The 20,608-nt window shown below is 36.0% G+C and overlaps 1 protein-coding gene across 6 annotated transcripts in view; it reads right to left on the bottom strand.

Moving 5' to 3' along the window:
- Positions 1-20,608, bottom strand: part of LOC136029430 (uncharacterized) — a 157,134-nt gene that overhangs the window by 7,767 nt on the left and 128,759 nt on the right. For 3 of the 6 annotated variants that reach the window (XR_010618040.1, XR_010618043.1, XR_010618042.1), the window contains exon 2: positions 2,954-3,097. Coding sequence is in view for 2 of the 6 variants with exons in the window: in XM_065707812.1 (XP_065563884.1) it covers positions 2,954-3,097; positions 14,311-14,457 (291 nt within the window). In the remaining 4 variants the exon portion in view is untranslated. The other 3 variants (XR_010618041.1, XM_065707813.1, XM_065707812.1) reach the window with 3 other exon arrangements.

Raw genomic sequence — 20,608 nt, 5'->3', positions numbered from 1 at the left:
GCTGCCCACTAAATTGAACAATCTGTCTTGGCTTTTTTCTACAATTGGCCATGACTTTGACTTTTCCCACAACTATTCCCTTTTTTTTTAATTCAAAAATATTACATTTTACAACTATTTAATTGTTCCTTCTTCCAACTTCTTTTATACACTTTGTGAATAGTTTGTCTGCCTTTAAATGTAATTAAATAAAAAAAAAACAAACAAGTTTTTAACTGAAAGTAAGGAGCGACATTAAAAGTTAAAACGAACAGAAATTAGTTCGTATATGAAAGAAGCTGCTTCCTCATCAACGCCCCGCTCTTTACGCTAAAGTTTTTAACTGTTTTAAAAAGAAGAATTGAGAGAAAGAGAATTGAGAGCTAAAGTTTTTCACTGTTTTAAAAAGAAGAATCGAGAGAAAGAGTCAAACTTTAGCGTAAAGAGCGGGGCGTTGATGAGAAAGCAGCCTCTTTCATATACGAACTAATTTCTGTTCATTTTAACTTTTAATGTCACTCCTTACTTTCAGTTAAAAAAAACTTGTTTTTTTATTATTTAATAAATAGTAAAGACAGTGGGAGAAATGAAGATGTTAAAAATAGAATAGTCAAAGCTCACGGTGTTTTTTCACATTAAAAATAAAGTTTGGAATGTTTTAAACCAAGTTTTAAACTAAGATTAGAATTTTGGAAGTTAAACGTCTAATAAGGCATGGACGCTCCAAAAAGCAGGTGAAGATTTGCTAGATGTTTTCCAGAGAAATTGCCTACAGATTGTTCTGGTTACCAAGATGACTGACCGATGTTTAAACAGTAGGCTGAACAAAAAATGCTGTTCAGTCCCGCTTTCTTGGGCTTCAATGAAGAAAGGCTAAAATGGCTAGTGCAAGTTTTGCGGATAAAGGATGACAGATTACCGAATATTGTCATTTTTGGCAAACAGTCTAGGGTAAAGGGAAAGCAGGTCGTCCGCGGTTGGGATAGGAGGATTTCATAGAGAAACATTTAAAGGAAACGGGAACTTCCTGGGAGGGTGTTACCAGGGAAGCTTTGAATAGATGGAGATGGAGGAGGAGCGTGGGTAGTTCTATTGGTCTCAGGCAGCTTGGTGCACACGTGAGTTGTTAGAAGTAGTGTAAATAGTATGGATACCTTTCTAAATAGCAATTACTATGCGTAAACAATGATTGAGTTGCCTAGCTTAAAACCCTTATCCTGAGGACTTTTGGAAGGTTAAAATCCCACAAGAGATAATTAATGAACCTTTCAACAATGCTGAACAAAATAGTTCTCCTAAAATTTCGATCGGATATGTTTTAGGGATGTGATAGGCTTGAGGGCCTATCACATAGGAGGAGGGGGGTTACTTCCACTGATCACTTTCGATCTAAAAAAGGGCACAAGAACATCTGATTTCAAATTCAATGAACCCCCTCCAGAGTTGAGACGACCACCCGTTCCATAAGAACCTTATTTGCCCCCGGGGCACAACTTTAACCATTACGCTGAAGGTTGTTGGGGAGGGCTGTCAACATCAAAGGCACAATTTCTAGACCTTTCAACTACGCTAAAACAAAATGGATATCTCAAAATTTTGATTAGATGTGTTATGAAAATTGATGGGCTTGGGGGGAGGGGGGCTTTGTTGTCGCCCTTCAATCAATTTTGACTATTAAATAGGGCACTAGCCCTTTAAATTTCCAATCGAATCATTTTTTTTTCGGAATTTCTGCGACAACAAATATCCATCTCAAAATTTCTATCAGTTGAATTTCGGGAAAATACGAAGTGATGAGGGGGGTATCTGCCCTTCGATCACTTTGAATGTTAAAGAGAGCACTAGAATTTCCGCTTACCAATCTAATCAACACCGTCAAAATTTTATACGACGACCTTTTAAATGAAAACCTTATATGCCCCAAGGACATAATTTACAGCCATTGTCCTGAGGACTGTGGAGGTGGAGGGCGCTATCCCTAAAGACATAATTTTAGGATCTCAAAATTTTGATGGGAGGTGTTTTGGGAAATGGTTGGTGTGGAAGGGGTTTTTTGACATCCAATTGCTTTCGGTTATTAAAAATCGTAGTATCGTTGATATCGAAGTATCTACAACTCCTTCGATATGAAGTGCTTTGATCTCAAGAAAAGAAAAATAATATATTGTGCAAACATCTCCCTTTACTTAGGCAGCGCTATTTCGCTGCCTATGAAAAGGATAAAGAAGTTTTGAAAAAAGTGGACTAAGATGACCAATTGATTGCAGTAAATATCTTATGAAGGCTAAGCCAGCATTCTATCACTAGAAAAGAAGCAACTTCTTCAGCCAGAGTTGCCACCCTATTGAACTAACCTTTAGAAGATAGTATCCAATGAATCCACTCACATGCTTAAGTGCAAAATTGACAAAGAGTGGCCACATTTTATGATTTCTGTTCAATTCACAAAGCCTTTCCATGAAAGATAAAAATTCTTTATATTATGGTGTTTAAATTATAATTAAGCATATACTATAGTAAGTTTTTAAGTAGTAATTATAATAATATAAATATATATATTATAGTCATTTGCAGAATTTAAAAGTGTATGCTTAAAGAGGTAAACCACAAAATGTTTACCTTAAATACCAAAGATTTTACTACCATTTACTCTTCCTATATGTAGGTATATATAGGTATATTGTCCATCATAAATGAAACCAAAATGGCATAAGGACAAGCAAATATCATACAACAAATGAATTGCACATACTAGCTAGGATATGTCAGTAACTATAACACAACTAGAAAATTTGAACTTTAACACAACTAGTAGGCTAAGCCATACAATTTCATAAAACTCTTTGCAAGAAAAGTCTTTAAGAAGTTAACATTTCTTTTTTCGCAAGTTTATTGAAGCAACGTATTATGCCTTTTTTTTCAGCCATCCCTATTTTCATCCATCCCTGATCAGTCCTATACAGCAAAGACTTACCAACTCATTGTCTTCGTCAAATATATCATCACTTATGCCTATGTCCACGGTCAATTCAGTGTGGCGTATGGTCAATCCAGAAACGAACCTTTCAAAAATAATCTCGATATCAGTGTCTGGTATTTCCAATTCTTCAGTGACACACTAAAATGGAGAAACATTGGTTAGTACTTGCCAAGATTTTCAGGAATGAAACCTGCATAAAACTCTTAATAATATGGATCATATTTTTCTCTCGGGAAAAAAATTCAGCACATACGATCCAAATCCTTATGGAATAAACTACAGGATTCACAGCTATGGTCCATACACTAAGACCTACATCACTTACTCTGTTGCATATTAACATTTCAACAGAAGGGGGAGGGGTAGACATCAATATCTAATCACTCTTTATTCCAGGGTGTACTTTTGGTCCATGGCTTGATATTTAAACCGAAGAGGTAGAGGGTAGGCAATATAACCCCTCTAAATGCAATTATCTGTTTCTATGTAGCATAAAATATTAAAATTCAACTTCCTACCAGCACAGAGGTCAAAAACTTGAGGTGGGGCATGTGAGCTTTGTCAAAAAAATTCTTGAGGAATGCAAAGGGGGGCAAGTCCTACCAGGAGCTTTGTTTGCAGCACTTTTAATGGTAACATGTCTCTGTTCCTATTTAAATGTTTTAAAACATACACATACAATAATTTTTTTTTGTTTTGTCATCATATCATCATATCGAACACAAGTCCTGGAAAATGGAGAGCCAGTTCATTCCATTGGAAAATATTCTAGTGTTATTTTTAAGTAAAAAAAAAGTAGACGTTTAGACACATCACTTTAAAGCTCTTGATCATAAACCTGTGCTCTTTGTAAATTAAATAACTTTCTGTGCAAATTATTTTCTGATACTGTATCCATTTCAATGGTTAACATTTTTTTTTAAAATAGGTGTTTGAGAATTTACACTTCAAAATTATAGAAACGATTTGAAAGTGAATATGTCTGATATATATTAAAAGGATTCTTACGAGATTTTTTAAAATGAGCTTTGAAGCTCAATTCAACTCACCACGTAATGTTTGAAAAGCTTTTAAGCCTTATATGAAGATTTCAAAGACTTGAATAATACTTTATTTGCTACTTGTATATATATATATATATATATATATATATATATATATATATATATATATATATATATATATATATACATATATATATATATATATATATATATATATATATATATATATATATATATATATATATATATATATATATATATATATATATATATATATATATATATATATATATATCACAGACAGAGCAAAAGCCCTGTGGGGATCCAATTATTGTCTTTCTTTTCTATTTTCTTTTCCTTTTCTTTATTGGGAGAATGAAGATGATTATCATATAATCCATAAGGATCAAAACGACCTAAAAGGATCTCATCATATGTTGTTGTTTTTAGAGATTAAAGTGACTGTTAAGCTGACTCTAAAGGCTAAGCCAACACTGGGAGAAAGTTTTACTGGTGTGATCAAACAGTTCGTGGTAACGAACTGTAGTAAGGAGCGACCCGGCTCAATAGTAACCAAAACTCTAAAAAATTGAATTTTGATATCAATAGCTACATCAAAAGAATTGCATTTTAATGCTAATTTTAAATATATAAGTTTCATCAAGTTTAGTCTTACCCATCAAAAGTTAAGAGCCTGAGAAAATTTGCCTTATTTAGGAAAATAGGGGGAAACACCCCCTAAAAGTCATAGGATCTTAACGAAAATGACACCATCAGATTCAGCGTATTAGAGAACCCTACTGTAGAAGTTTCAAGCTCCTATCTATAAAAATGTGGAATTTTGTATTTTTTGCCAGAAGACAAATCACGAGTGCGTGTTTATTTGTTTGTTTTTTGTTTTTTTTCCAGGGGTCATCGTATCGACCAAGTGGTCCTAGAATGTCGCAAGAGGGCTCATTCTAACGGAAATGAAAAGTTCTAGTGCCCTTTTTAAGTGATCAAAAAAATCGGAGGCCATCTAGGCCCCCTCCCACGCTCATTTTTTTCCCAAAGTCAACGGATCAAAATTTTGAGATAGCCATTTTGTTCAGCATAGTCGAAAACCACAATAACTATGTCTTTGGGGATGACTTACTCCCCCACAATCCCTCGGAGAGGGGCTGCAAGTTACAAACTTTGACCAGTGTTTACATATAGTAATGGTTATTGGGAAGTGTGCAGACGTTTTCAGGGGTTTTTTTTTTGTTTGGGGTGGGGCTGAGGAGAGGGGGCTATGTTGGAGGATCTTTCCTTGGAGGAATCTGTCATGGGGGAAGAAAAATTTAATGATAAGGGCGCAGGATTCTCTAGCATTACTATAAGAAAACAATGAAAAATAAACATGAAAACGTTTTTTCAAATGAAAGGAAGAAGTAGCATTGAAACTTAAAACGAACAGAGATTATTACGCATATGAGGGGTTCTAAAAATACTTTAGCATAAAGAGCGAGGTATTTAGGAGGAGATAAATACCTTGCTCTTTATGCTAAAGTATTTTTAGTAATTTCAACTATTTATTCTACGGCATTTCTGATTCAGGGGTCATTCTTAAAGAATTGGGACAAAACTTAGGATTTAGTGTAAAGAGCGAGGTATTAACGAGGGTACAAACCCCCTCGTATACATAATAAAAATATAAGGTTATGAAAGTTTGTTACGTAAGTTAATTGTTAAGTTACGTATATTTTTTATTAATAAAAACGTTCGTTAAAAATTTAAAGTTCTAGTTGCCTTTTTAAGTAACCGAAAAATTGGAGGGCAACTAGGCCTCCTTCTCCACCCCTTATTTCTCAATAAAGTCTGATCAAAACTAAGAGAAAGCCATTTAGCCAAAAAAAAAGAATTAATATACAAATTTCATTTTAATAATTTATGTGCGGAGAGCCAAATCCAAACATGCATTAATTGAAAAAACGTTCAGAAATTAAATAAAAAAAAATTATTTTTTTTTAGCTGAAAGTAAGGAGCGACATTAAAACTTAAAACGAACATAAATTAATCCGTATATGAAATGAGTTGTCTCCTCCGCAATCCCTCGCTCTTTACGCTAAAGTTTGACTCTTTGCCACAATTCTACTTTTTAAAACAATTAAAAGCTTTAGCGGAAAGAGCGAGGGATTGCGGAGGGGACAACTCATTTTAAAACAATTAAAAGCTTTAGCGGAAAGAGCGAGGGATTGCGGAGGGGACTACCAAAGGAAGTTCTTGGCTAAATAATTGCTTAATTTTTAGTTTTGAGACAATACAATAGTTTTGACAATTACAAATAGAAAATTTAGTTTTGAAAACAAAAGACAATAAAATGTCAATTTGGAAAAAACAATTACGCAGCACTTCAGATTGAGCATTATTTCTTGAATCATGTTCTCCCTTTATACAGAAAATTGTGTCTAGAAACAAGATAAAGAGTCTTAGAGACAAAATATTCGGTAGCTTTTGATTTAGTCAAAATGCCCTTTTTACTTTTTAAAGCTACCCTCTTAAACTTAACCTAAGCCTTAGCAATTTTACTCGAATCATAGTTCAACTTAAAAATAAGAATCTAATAATTACAGAGTATTTTCAAAAGTAAAATGCATCTAGTATTCAATCAGTTAAGGTAATTTAACTGAGAGGCAATCATTTAAGGCAAGTTTAGTCTTACCCATCAAAAGTTACGAACCTGAAAAACTTGCCTTTTTGAAAAAAAAAGGGAAAAATTTCTAGAAGTCATAGAATCTTCATGAAAATCGCACCATCAGATTTAGTGTATCAGAGAACCTTGCTGTAGAAGTTTCTAGCTCCTATATGCAAATACGTGGAATTTTGTATTTTTGCCAGTAGAAATATCACGGATGCGTGTTTATTTTATTTATTTATTTTTTCAAGGGTGATAGTATAAACCCATCTTGAAATATCACGAGAGGGCTTATTCATCGCGAGAGGCACTTCATATAGAAGGGGTTGTCGCATAACTTCAGAGTGGGCTAATTTAATTCAAAATCAGAAGTTCTAGTGCCCTTTTTAAGATTCTAAAGTAGAACTTTGTATTTTTGCCAGATGAAAGATCATGGATGCGTGTTTATTGTAGGCTCCATTTTTTAAGGGAGATCGTATCAACCCAATGGTCCTAGAAAGTCACAAGAGGGCTTATTTGAACAGAAAATGTAAGTTCTAGTGCCCTTTTTAAATAACAAAAAAAAACTAGAGGGCAACTAGACCCCCTCCCACGCTCATGTTTTTCAAAAAATCTCCCGATCAAAATTTTAAAATAGCCATTTTGTTCAGCATAGTCAAAAATTCTAATAACTATGTCTTTGACGATGATTTAATCCTCTAGAGTCCCTGGGGGATGGGCTGCAAGCTATGAACTTTGTCCATTGTTTACATATAGGATTGGTTATTGGGAAGTATTCAGACGTATGCTGGGGGATTTTTCTGAGGAGGGGGGGGGGGGGGTACATGGGAGGATTCCCATGATCTGGTCAGATCTGGACGATCTGACATCTTTCTCGATTCACTACCCGGAGAATTCCATATCTTCCAGATCTTCTAAATAGAAGATCTTCTATTTGCTTATATTCACAATCGTGGTGGTCTTACTTGCAACCTTTATCATTTAATTGTGTCAGATTCAGCTCTACTTTCATCAATAGTTCATGTGGACGACTCGTACAATCGACGACGATCATTTACCCATTACGTGCCAACTATCCTGCTCCATGGCGAGCTTTGTACAACGTAACTCTCCCAAGTGGTTCTCAAAGTTAAATTGGGAAAATACCAATGTTCTACTTTATGTATTAACATTGTCCCAGTTATTATCATCTATTAAAGTGCCTTTCCACTTATTGCAAACATCTGTATGTACAACTTCAACTCGGATAGATATCAACTCGTATTTTCAGCAAAAAGTGTTCTGTCTCAAGTCTGCCACTAAAAAGCTGTTCCCTCTGAGCGCGTACGAACGGGTACTCGCAATCCCTTTTGGAAAATTGATCCTAAAGTGAAGATGGCTAAACAAAAAGATAAGTTCTGGCTCCGTATGTGGATAGCCTGTGATCGTCCTCCTTCTGGTTCAGTAGATCAAATAAAACAGAAAACCAAACGAGGTAATTGAGGTAATTTATTTATGTTGTATGTTGTATGTTGTTATACTGTTATGTTATTTATGTTGTTATGTTTTTTTTCTTGTTTTTTCTTTTTTTTTTGTGTTTTTACTCCTCCTTTTATGTATTTTGTGGGTTATAAATAAATTCTTCTTATTATTATTATTATTCAGAAAAGCATGCTAAACTGAGCTTTAAAAAAAGAATTGTTTATATTAAAAAACAAATCCGGTTGGATCTAAAGAAATTTTAATCTTTAATTAGATCTGATTTTATTAAATGTGATGAAACTTAGGTTAAACTTAAGGCTGCTGGATCTATACACATCATCCTAGCAACACAAAATTAGTAATCTGTCTAAATTTGATATTAACTAGTAAATTAGTTATAAACTGAATGGCCATCTCAGAATTTATCAACTATGGTATTTAAGCCTTCTTCGGGTGAAGATCATCTTTTTTGAAAAAAAAAAAAAAAAAAAAAATGCCAGACATCACCACTTTGTTGCACAGTAATCTTCTTAATTAAAATCGTCTTTGAAATTGAAAATTAACTATCGCCATCTAGATTTAGCCGAGAAAATTCTAAAGTTGATTCTAAGTGAAAACCCAATGGCTTTAGTAGAACGTTTTTTTTTTTTTTTTGCTTATACTCTGCATACTAACACAACCATATCTATATAACGATAAAAACTTGTTGATTTTCAGAAAATTTAAGGTTGGATGTAAATAAATTTAGAACTGCAATTAAAATATGGCTTTTGGTAATCAGATGAAACTTAAATTCATTTTAAGGATGCTGCAACTCCTGACGTTGCCGAAGGAGTTGCTATATCAATTTAGTGCATATATCCATCTAAACTGGATATCAAAATAAGCTAAATGTAATTTTTGAACGTTTTGGCTCCACTTATTAACATTACAATGTCAAAGTTGCCAGTAAAGTATATTTTTAAATCGTTATTCAATTTGCAATTTTCTCTGGCTTTTCAGTAAAATTATTTAGTCAACTTCAGTTAATCGGAATAAAACTTAGTTGTTTATTTTCGTTAAGTAAAGTCAGCATGAACAAGCAGATTATTATCTGTGTTGAAACATAATTCGTCTTTAGTCATCTGCATGTTTCTTCAAAAAAAGTGATATCCCTTGTATATCCCTTCTATATGAGATTTGAGATGTATCCAAGTGCAGTTTTTACTTGGATATGATACCATTTTCAGGATGTTTCAGGCTGTGTTTTTTTTTTCAAACTAATAAATTTATGATTTGCAATGAAGTTTTACCAATCATGTTATCCGACATAACAGTTACCATTCATGGACCAGCTTAAATCGGTAATTGTTCTTTGCTTAACTTTTTTAAATGTATTTTAAATTTTTATTTACGATGGGCTAGAATATGTTCTTTGCTAGATAGTGTTTGACGGCGCAACCATGATGGTAAAAGCTTTGTCATTATTAATGACGATGATGGAAACTTGAGAGAGGCTAAGTGGGCATTCATTCAGGATCAATTTGCCAAAAGAAAATAAAGTATATCTAACCAGTCGGAAATATAATAGATTTTAATTTATTTTTGTTTATTCTTTTGCCTTAATGAAGAAAGATAATATACAATTATGTGAATGAATGAGTCTCTTGATAAGCTCACAGATCAGTGACACAAGACGAGAAATACAAATAAAACATAAGTAAAGGAAAATATCAAAAATATGGAGTGAGCTATATTTCCATTCAATGGCAAATACCATTAGTTTGACTTAGATGGTGTTGATGCTGAGCTTTTAGCCTTATTAGTGAGAGAGAGACAAAGATTGGTTTATTAATATAAACTAAATTTTAAAAAAAAGTTTTTTTAACTAAAAGTGAGGAGCAACACTAAAACTTAAAATGAATGGAAATTACTCCCTGTTTGAAAGGGACTGTTCCCTTCTCGACGCCCCAATCTTTGCGCTAAAGTTTGACTCTTTCTCTCAATCCTACTTTTTTAACAGTAAAAAAATTTAAAGTAGTCATACAGTAAGTCATACAGTAGTCATTTACAGTAGTAAAACAGTAAGTCATACACGGAGTAATTTCTTTTTTTTCCAGTTTTAATGTCGCTCCTTACTTTCAGTTAAAAAAAACTAATTATTTTTTTATTTAATGACATTCTAGATGCGTCTATAGAATTGTATAGTAATTCCTGATAATAAAGAAAAAGAGCTAGGAAGGAAACGGTTGGAATCTCCGGTAAAAGCTTAATTACATTTGTTTTACTGTACTTCTTTGTATTTCGTGCGGGACCAAAAGCAGAGGCCTCCCTTGGCCTCTAGAAGACACTGTATACTTAATTCCCATTTGCCGCAATCTTGTCCCAGCTCTTTAGCAAACGTGAGCCAGCAGCTCACCAACGGGGTTAGGGTCGTCTTTGAGTTGTTCACCAATTCTTCAATTGCCCACAGGGTCAACTACGCCAACCTGGCAAAGGAGCATTTAGAAGCTGTTAATAGATGATGTGGTCATCTGATTTTCTCAGGACACGGCCGAGCCAGCAAAGTCTTCTCAATTTGATAATGGTGGCGGTGGGCTCGTTGTTACAGCAGCGGTGGCACACATCAATATTTAAGATAATGTCTGAATATCGTATCCTCCGAATTTTAATAGACAGCCAAGGTCAGAGACATAAATATCTTGCAGATGAAGCGCCTTCAGGGTCCCGACTGCATAGAAGAGATCAGATCTAATAGTCGCTTTATACACATGTTTGTTTTGCTGTGCCTGGCATGAGCGTTTTAATTAACTAATGTAGCTTTCTTACTTGATTCCGAAAAGTGTAAGTGATCCTTTCCTGGACGCAATAAATGTTACATTGTTGAGTTCAAATTTGGCAGTCTTGCGTTCAAAGCATAGTCATTTCTAAGTCAGGTTTTGTCCCATCAACTAAAGTAATCAATTTATCTTTTCGGTTGAGGGCCAGCCTTGGCACTAGAGGATCGAATATAGCCTTGTCCTTCAATTCTTCCATCCAAGGAAAGATTGACAATGGACGTCATATTAATCAGAATCTTAAGGGGATCGCTGTTAAATGTGCTCAAACTTACATAGTTTTTTTTCTGCAGATCCAATGGGGTTGCAAGAATGATTGAAGAAGATCAGCAGAAGATTGAAGAAGATCAGCAGTAGTAACCATTTTTGTTAGTCTAACGTTGATGATTCTTCGGCGGAAGGGGGGTTAAATGCTTTTAGATCATTTATGTCAGGCACTTCTGATATCCAAGACTCATAATCATACAGGTTTAAGCTTTCTATATATTCTGAGACTCCTGGAGACTTTCATTTTAATTAGGTTAATATGATGCTCGAAGAAAAGATTTTCGTCAAGCAAGATGCCTAGGAATCGAACGTATCGATCTTCAGGCCTACTTAGAGAACCTCTTGATACGTGCATTTCATTTAAGTCAGGGCAAACCTATGAGACTCTGGAGAAAATGAGAAACATGACTTTCAGACATTTAAGGTAAGATAATTGGCATCAAACCGCTGGAAACCTCTTTCAAAATGGGCTATCATCTTGGCAAAGCTGGTTTTAATCTACCAGCTTTGCCAAGAGTACTGTCATCAGCAAAAGCAATAAGTGCATCCGGTAAGGACGAACTCCTGTCATAATTAGTGACGGAGGCTGGTTGACAAAGACAACAGAAAATGGTAGGTTTAAAATTTGTAATCACATTAATAAGGTTATTGACGTAGATTAAAAAGAGCATTGGCCCCGTGACAGATCCTTGTGGAACATCAAATTGTATTCCAAAAGAGTTGGAAAAGTGTGGATCAACCGAGATGACTCGATCAGATAAATATGATAGAAACCAAGAATAAGCATTCTCTCTTATACCAATATGGGACAGTTTCCAAAGAAGAATCTGATGTGTTAATGAGATGAATGCTTTTCGAACATTGAGAAAAAGAGCAGCAGGTATCTGACAAAAGAGCTGAATGCGAATAATTCTAGGAAGTTGCAGAGGCCTGTGTCTGAGAGGACGCGGGTTCGAATCCCAGTGTACCCAATTCTTCAGTTTGGGACGGGGGTCAGTGACGTGACCCTGTAAGCTTAGCCAGAGTCGACCCAGCTCTAAATGGGTACCTGGAAAAATCTGGGGAAGGTAAACAGGAAGGTTGTGCGAAAGCAAAGGATGGCTGGTCCCCAGCCCCCCATTGCACTTCCTGGCTGAAGGGCCAAGAAACGGAGATCAGCACCGCCGGTACGGACTGTAAAGTCTAATGCCGTATCCATTGCCTTTTTTTTACCAGTTGAGTGCTTCGCCCTAAAACCAAACTGAAAATCCTGAAAAAGTGATTAGGATTAAGAAAATCAAGAAGTCGAGAAATCATAGCCTTTTCAAAATTTTTACTAAACACTGATCAAAGAGATATGGGACGATAATTTGCAGGATCATTCCTTGATCCACCTTTAAAGAGAATGATAACATGAGCAAGCTTTAAAGCACTTGGGAAGACACCATTTTCAAAAGAAAAATTGACAAGTCTCATGAGGACAGAAACGTCAAGGAGGCACACTCGTGCCTCTATAAAGAGGCGACACACGACAATGTTAAGCGATCTTCGGTTCCAGTGGTCGCAGACGAATGGGGAGGGATGCATTTCGTAGCCCGAGCTCCAACTAAGAAACCTGCAAAATTTCATCCCCCTCAAACTTTTTCTTCATGGGGAAAATCTGGCCGAAAGTTTCGACCTGTCAACCCAACCCAAGCAAATTCACAAGTTAAGGTCCCCTAGGGCCCAGGAGCTTATCCGCGAAATTTCAGCTTGATCCGATAACTCCTTCCCTGTTTTCCAGAAACCACGCATAGCCACTTAAAATTCATTTACTTTTTTTTTCTAGACGCCTACAGGTCACATCCGACATCGGATCTGGGTGTACGAAGACTCATTCGATGCGGAATTCTCCGAGTAAGTGCCCATGAAAGTTTCGTAGGAAAATCTTAACCCCCCGAAAGTTTCGACCCTCCAACCCCTCCCCCCCCACCCCTTTTAACGTTGTCCGATCGGGCTGAAATTCACAAGTTAAGGTCCCCTACGGCCCAGGAGCTTATCCGCGAAATTTCAGCTCGATCCGATAACTCCTTCCCTGTTTTCCAGAAACCACCCATTAGCTATTTAATTAACGGATTTCTCTCCATAAGAGCCCATGTTAATTTGAAATTTTTAAAAGCTATTGAGAAGTTATATTTACACACATGCAAGTTATTAGCTCAGTTGGTAGAGCGTGAGACTTTTAATCCTCGGGTCAAGGGTTCAAGTCCCTTACGGGCGGTTTTTTTTCACAACATCAAAAAAATTTTGATAACACCTGGACAGCTTATCATTTGAGAGATAACAGAATATTAGCTTCTTATGAGCAAAAGAAACATTTCGGTCATTCTATCTATTTTTTTGCTATTTTATACAATGATTTAAAAGCGGGGGGGGGGGGCGGCAACCACCCAAGTTCCTCTCCTAATTCCTGTACGAGGAGTACAGGAATTATTAAATTACATCCACCATGGATTGTAGAAAAACGTACAGAAATAATATGAAAAAAACTTCGTTTTCTTAAAGAGTTAAAGAGGCTGTGTCCCAAAGTCGAACCTTAAAACGTACAGGAATTAGAAGAGGCAGTTGGGGGGCTGCCGCCCCCCAAACCCCCAGCTTTTAAAGACTCTTTTGTACAGGTTTTTTGTTTTTTTGCTAACCCCCAGCTATTGGCTTCGGAAAGGCCCTCTTTTAATTAACAAAAAATTGAAATGAATGAATAATGGAATAACTTCGAAAAATGTTAAACACAAGAGGACAGGAGAACCATTGCGCCGAAACTAGTAATTAGTAACAATGAAGTCCCCCCCCCCCAAAAAAAAACCTGTACAAAAGTCTTTAAAAGCTGGGGGTTTGGGGGGCGGCAGCCCCCCAACTGCCTCTTCTAATTCCTGTACGTTTTAAGGTTCGACTTTGGGACACAGCCTCTTTAACTCTTTAAGAAAACGAAGTTTTTTTCATATTATTGACAGGAAGAATGAACTTGACAACATTAGTCAGAATGCGGCCAGGGCCAAAAGATAAAGCACCCCTCAAACCATTGACAATTCTGGCTATTTCAGCTTCCGAGACAAGTTCCAATGGCATTGATAAAAGACAAGGCAGTCCATGGTAAGACCTAAAATCAGGTAGAGAAGAAGAAGGACTTACAAAAGAGGCTGTAATTTGGCCGCTATTAGCAAAATAAGAAGTAAACACATCTTGAGCTTTTAGCTTGCCCTCTACATTTTCATAGTCAATCACAACACTTGAAGAGACAGAAGGAGGCACACAAGATGGCTTAATAATTAACAACATGGCTCAATTCTTTAATAGAAGAAAGAATTGATTACTTGCCATGTCTTCCCTATGTCTTTACCGCATGTAGAAGCACTAATCAGGCCAATTTTCACCACCCGTTCACTCTACAAAAAGACAAATGTGAAAAGTGAATAAAATAACTAGAAGAAAAAATGATCATTAAAGAAAAGAAAATGCTTGATGAGTATTTTTATGGATAAATGTATGAAGAATTCGGGGATTGTATATAATATTTTTTTTTCTCTATTTGAGTCAGAAAGAGCCGCCCTTAAGATATAGACTGGTAATAAAGAATTTAGTTCCTCAGGTAGGAAGGATGGAGTGCAAAGACAGGGAATAAGGCTGGGGTTCTTAAAATGGAGACCGTCAAATCCAAGCTTTAGTTAAACAATTATCGAATCAAAAATTAAACTGTGTTAAAGACATGCTTGTATAAAGAATGTCGAATTTGAAATTTAATGCCCAGATTATACCTAATTCTTTAAGAATGGCCCCAGAATCACAAAGGACGCAGAATAAATAGTTGAAATTACCAAAAATACCTTAGCGTAAAGAACGAAGCCTTGTGGAGAAGACAGACCCCCTCATATGCGTAATAATTTCTGTTTGTTTTATGTTTTAATGCTGCTCCTTAATTCCAGCTGAAAAAACCGTTTTTTACATTATTTTCTCATTGTTTTTTTTTTTAACAGTTCATGAAAATTCTCTTCCGTCATGATATATTCCTCCATGGAAAGATCCTCCCACGTACCCCCCTCAACGGAGGGGGAAAAGTCCCCCCAAAAATGTCAGTACACTTCCAAATAATCATTACTACATGCAAACATTGTTCAAAGTTTGCAACTTACAGCCCCTCCTCCGAAGACTGTGGGGGATTAAGTCTTCCCGAAGGACATAACTATTAGATTTTTGAACTATATTGAACAAAATGGCTATCCCAAAATTTGGATCTGGTGACTTTGGGAAAAAAGAGCATGGGGGGGGCCTAGGTGCCCACTAATTTTTTGTCATTAAAAAGGGCAATGGAACTTTTAATTTCCGTTGAAATGAGCCCTCTCAAGACATTCTAGGACCAATGGGTCGATACGATCACTTCTGGAAAAAAACAACAAATAAACACGCATCCATGATCTGTCTACTGGCAAAAATGATAAATTCCACATTTTTGTTGATAGGAGCTTGAAACTTCTACAGTAGGGTTCTCTGATACGCAGAATATGACATTGTGATTTTTGTTAAGATTCTATGACTTTTAGGGAGTTTCCCCCCTATTTTCCAAAATAAGTCAAACATTCTAAGGTTCGTAACTTCACATTAGAGTTTGCCTCTTAAACTACTGAAAGATATATACTTAATGAGCTTTAATGGATAAGCATAGGCACCTTATGCTTTCTCAAATTATTTACAGCTGACTGAATTTCATTGCTATTGGCCAGGTTAGTGATAATAAAAAAAGTGTAAGCCTCAATTGCGGGGGCGGTGGCAATTTTGTAAGGGAGAGGGTAAACCTCCGGTAGTAGTAGAGGTTTGAAGAGATTTCCAGAATGTTCTTTCCATTGGCTTATCGCTTGATGTTGAAAGTGATGAATCTACGGTTCCCATCCAGTAGGCTACCACCGACGTTGTAAATTTCCTAACACTTCCTCCCCAGGAAGGAGGTAGTGTTATCGGGTGTTGCGCAAGTGGTGTGTTCTTTGTCGTCGGCAATATTATTCCAGAGTAGCTATTGTTGTTTTTTCTCCTCAGTTAATTGATTTCAGTATGTTCGGATCTTCAATTTACGTATACGACATTCCGTAACTAACACTGGTATAAGGTGAAAAAAGTATCCGGTGCTTTTTTTGGTACTTGTATGGTATACCCACCACCTAATATTTTTCTATTATGTTCCTCTTACGCTTAATCCTAACGAAATATACCAAAGTAAGATAAAAAAAATATATCAAACAGTTCGTGGTAACGAACTGTAGTAAGGAGTGACCCGGCTCAATAGTAATCAAAACTAAAAAAAAATTGAATTTTGATATCAATAGCTACATCAAAAGAATTGCATTTTAATGCTGATTTTAAATATATAAGTTTCATCAAGTTTAATCTTACCCATCAAAAGTTACGAGCCTGAGAAAATTTGCCTTATTTAAGAAAATAGGAGTTAACACCCCCTAAAAGTCGTAGAATCTTAACGAAAATGACACCATCAGATTCAGCGTATCAGAGAACCTTACTGTAGAAGTTTCAAGCTCCTATCTACAAAAATGTGGAATTTTGTATTTTTTGCCAGAAAACAAATCACGGGTGCGTGTTTATTTATTTATTTATTTTTTTTTTTTTTCCAGGAGTCATCGTATCGACCAAGTGGTCCTAGAATGTCGCAAGAGGGCTCATTCTAAAGGAAATGAAAAGTTTTAGTGCCCTTTTTAAGTGACCAAAAAAATTGGAGGGCATCTAGGCCCCCTCCCACGCTTATTTTTTTCCCAAAGTCAACGGATCAAAATTTTTATATTGCCATTTTGTTCAGCATAGTCGAAAACCATAATAACTATGTCTTTGGGGATGACGTACTCCCCCACAATCCCTGGGGGAGGGGCTGCAAGTTACAAACTTTAACCAGTGTTTACATATAGTAATGGTTATTGGAAAGTGTACAGACGTTTTCAGGGGGATTTTATTTTGTTTGGGGGTGGGGCTGAGGGGAGGGGGCTATGTTGTAGGATCTTTCCTTGGAGGAATCTGTCATGGGGGAAGAAAAATTCAATGGAAAGGGTGCAGGATTTTCTAGCATTACTATAAGAAAACAATGAAAAATAAACATGAAAACGTTTTTTCAAATGAAAGGAAGGAGTAGCATTGAAACTTAAAACGAACAGAGATTATTACGCATATGAGGGGTTCTAAAAATACTTTAGCATAAAGAGCGAGGTATTTAGGAGGAGATAAATACCTCGCTCTTTATGCTAAAGTATTTTTAGTAATTTCAACTATCTATTCTACGGCCTTTCTGATTCAAGGGTCATTCTTAAAGAATTGGGACAAAACTTAGGATTTAGTGTAAAGAGCGAGGTATTAACGAGGGTACAAACCCCCTCGTATACATAATAAAAATATAAGATTATGAAAGTTTATTACGTAAGTTAATTCTTAAGTTACGTATATTTTTTACTAATAAAAACGTTCGTTAAAAATTAAAAGTTCTAGTTGCCTTTTTAAGTAACCGAAAAATTGGAGGGCAACTAGGCCTTCTTCTTCACCCCTGGTTGTCCCCTCCGCAATCCCTCGCTCTTTACGCTAAAATTTGACTCTTTACCACAATTCTACTTTTTAAAACAATTAAAAGCTTTAGCGTAAAAAGCGAGGGATTGCGGAGGGGACAACCCATTTCATATACAGAGTATATTCTGTTCGTTTTAAGTTTTAATGTCGCTCCTTACTTTCAGCTAAAAAAATTAGTTTTTTTTTATTTAATAATACTTTAGAGGCCACTGTGGGGTATATATTCACACATTAGCGGGTGAGGGTAAAGTAAAACGGGTCTGCATGTCTAATTTGTTAGGTACAATTATTCTGCATTTTCAAACAATTCTTGGTAACGAACTGTAGTAAGGAGCGACCTGGCTCAATAGTAAACGAAACTCTAGTAATAGAATTTTGATGCTAAAATATACATCAAAAGAATCAGATTTTCATGCTGATTTTAAATATATAAGTTTCATCAAATTTAGTCTTTATCATCAAAAAAACAATGTAAAGATAAATATGAAAAAGTTTTTTCAACTGAAAGTTAGGAAATCCATTAAAATTTAAAACGAACAGATATTATTACACATATGATGGGCTCACCTCCTCCCAATACCTCGCTCTTTACGCTAAAGTATTTTTAGTAATTTCAACTATTTATTCTACGGCTTTTGTGATTCAGGGGTCATCCTTAAGGAATTGGGACAAAATTTAAGCTTTAGTGTAAAAAGCGAGGTACTGACGAGGGGGTGTACCTCCTCATATACGTAATAAAAACATGAGAATACAAAAGTTCGTTACGTAAGCTAATTTGTAAGTTACGTATATTCTTTACTAATAAAAACATTCATAAAAAAATTAAAAGTCCTAGTTATCTTTTTAAGTAACCAAGAAATCGGAGGGCAACTAGGCCTCCTCTCCTGCTCTTTTCTTCTCAAAATCATTCGATCAAAACTCTGAGAAAGCCATTTAGCCAAAAAAATAAATATGCAAATTTCGTTTTAATTATTCATCTGCGGAGAATCAAAACATGCATTGATTCAAAAACGTTCAGAAATTAAACAAAAAAACAAGTTTTTTAACTGAAAGTAAGGAGCGACATTAAAACTTAAAACAAACGGAAATTACTTCGTATATGAAAGGGGCTGCTTCCTCATCAGCGCCTGGCTCTTTACGCTAAAGTTTTTTCACTGTTTTAAAAAGTACAGTTGAAAGAATCAAACCATGATTTTGATTCCAAAAATCGAATTTCATTATGATCCATCACCCATTCGTATCATCACCCTTTGATCCATCACCCTTTTTCTAATTTTTCTGAACTAACCCTCCCCCCCCAACTCCTCTAAAGAGAGCATATCCGTTCCGGTTATGTCAATCACATTTAGGACTTGTGAATATTTTTCCCATCAAGTTTCATCCTGATCCCTCCACTCTAAGCGTTTTCCAAGATTTTGGGTCCCCCCCCCCGAACTCCACCCAATATCACCAGATCCGGTCGAAATTTAAAATAAGAGCTCTTAGACACGATATCCTTCCAAAAATCAAATTTCATTATGATCAATCACCCATTCGTAAGTCAAAAATACCTCCTTTTTCTAATTTTTCTGAACTAACCCTCCCCCCCCCCAACTCCTCTAAAGAGAGCAGATCCATTCCGATTATGTCAATCACATTAAGGACTTGTGAATGTTTTTCCCATCAAGTTTCATCCTGATCCCTCCACTCTAAGCGTTTTCCAAGATTTTGGGTCCCCCCCCCCCGAACTCTACCCAATATCACCAGATCCGGTCGAAATTTAAAATAAGAGCTCTGAGACACGACATCCTTCCAAATATCAAATTTCATTAAGATTCGATCACTCCTTCGTAACTTAAAAATACCTCATTTTTCCTAACTTTTCAGAATTAACCCTCCCTCCAACTCCCCCAAAGAGGGTGGATCCATTCCAGTTATGTCAATCACGTATCTAGGACTTGTGCTTATTTTTCCCATTAAGTTTCATCCCAATCCCTCCACTCTAAGCGTTTTCAAAGATTTTAAGTCCCCCCTCAATTCTCCTCAATGTCACCAGATCTAGTCGGGATTTACAATAGGAACTCTAAGACACGATATCCTTCCAAACTTCAAATTTCATTAAGATCCAATCACTCCTTCATAAGTTAAAAATACCCTATTTTTCTAATTTTTCAGAATCAACCCCCCCCCCCCTTACTCCTACAAATAGAACAGATCCGTTCCAGTTATGTGAATCATATATCTAGGACTTCTGCTAATTTTTCCCACCAAGTCTCATCCCGATCCCTCCTCTAAGCGTTTTCCAAGAAATTAGGTTCTCCTCCCTCAATTCCCCCCTACGTCACCGGATCTAGTCGGGATTCAAAACAAGAGCTCTGAGATACGATATCCTTCTAATCTTCAAATTTCATTAAGATCCGATCACTCCTTTGAAGTTAAAAATACCTTATTTTTTCTAATTTTTCAGAATTAACCCCCCCCCCCCAACTCTCCCAAACAGAGCAGATCCGTTACAATTATGTCAATCACGTACCTAGGACTTCTGCTCATTTTCTCACCGAGTTTCATCCCAATCCCTCCACTCTAAGCGTTTTCCAAAATTTTAGGTTACCCCCCTCAATTCCCCCCAATGTCACCGGATCTGGTCAGGATTTAAAATGGAAGCTTTGAGAGACGATATCCTTCCAAACATCAAATTTTAATTAGATCACATCACCTGTTTGTAAGTTTAAAATACTTCATTTTTTCTATTTTTTCCGAATTAACCGACCCCCAACTCCCACGCCAGATAGTCAAATCACGAAAACAACTATTTCTAGTTAAATCTGGTAAGGTCCCTGATATACCTGCCAAATCTCATCGTCCTAGCTTGCCTGGAAGTGCCTAAAGTAGCAAAACC

The sequence above is a fragment of the Artemia franciscana genome, chromosome 7 (assembly GCF_032884065.1).
Source record: "Artemia franciscana chromosome 7, ASM3288406v1, whole genome shotgun sequence".
In the NCBI taxonomy this organism is placed as follows: Eukaryota; Metazoa; Arthropoda; class Branchiopoda; order Anostraca; family Artemiidae; genus Artemia; species Artemia franciscana.
Note: the sequence above shows the minus strand (reverse complement) of the source record. Positions and strands in the feature narration are given on the sequence as shown.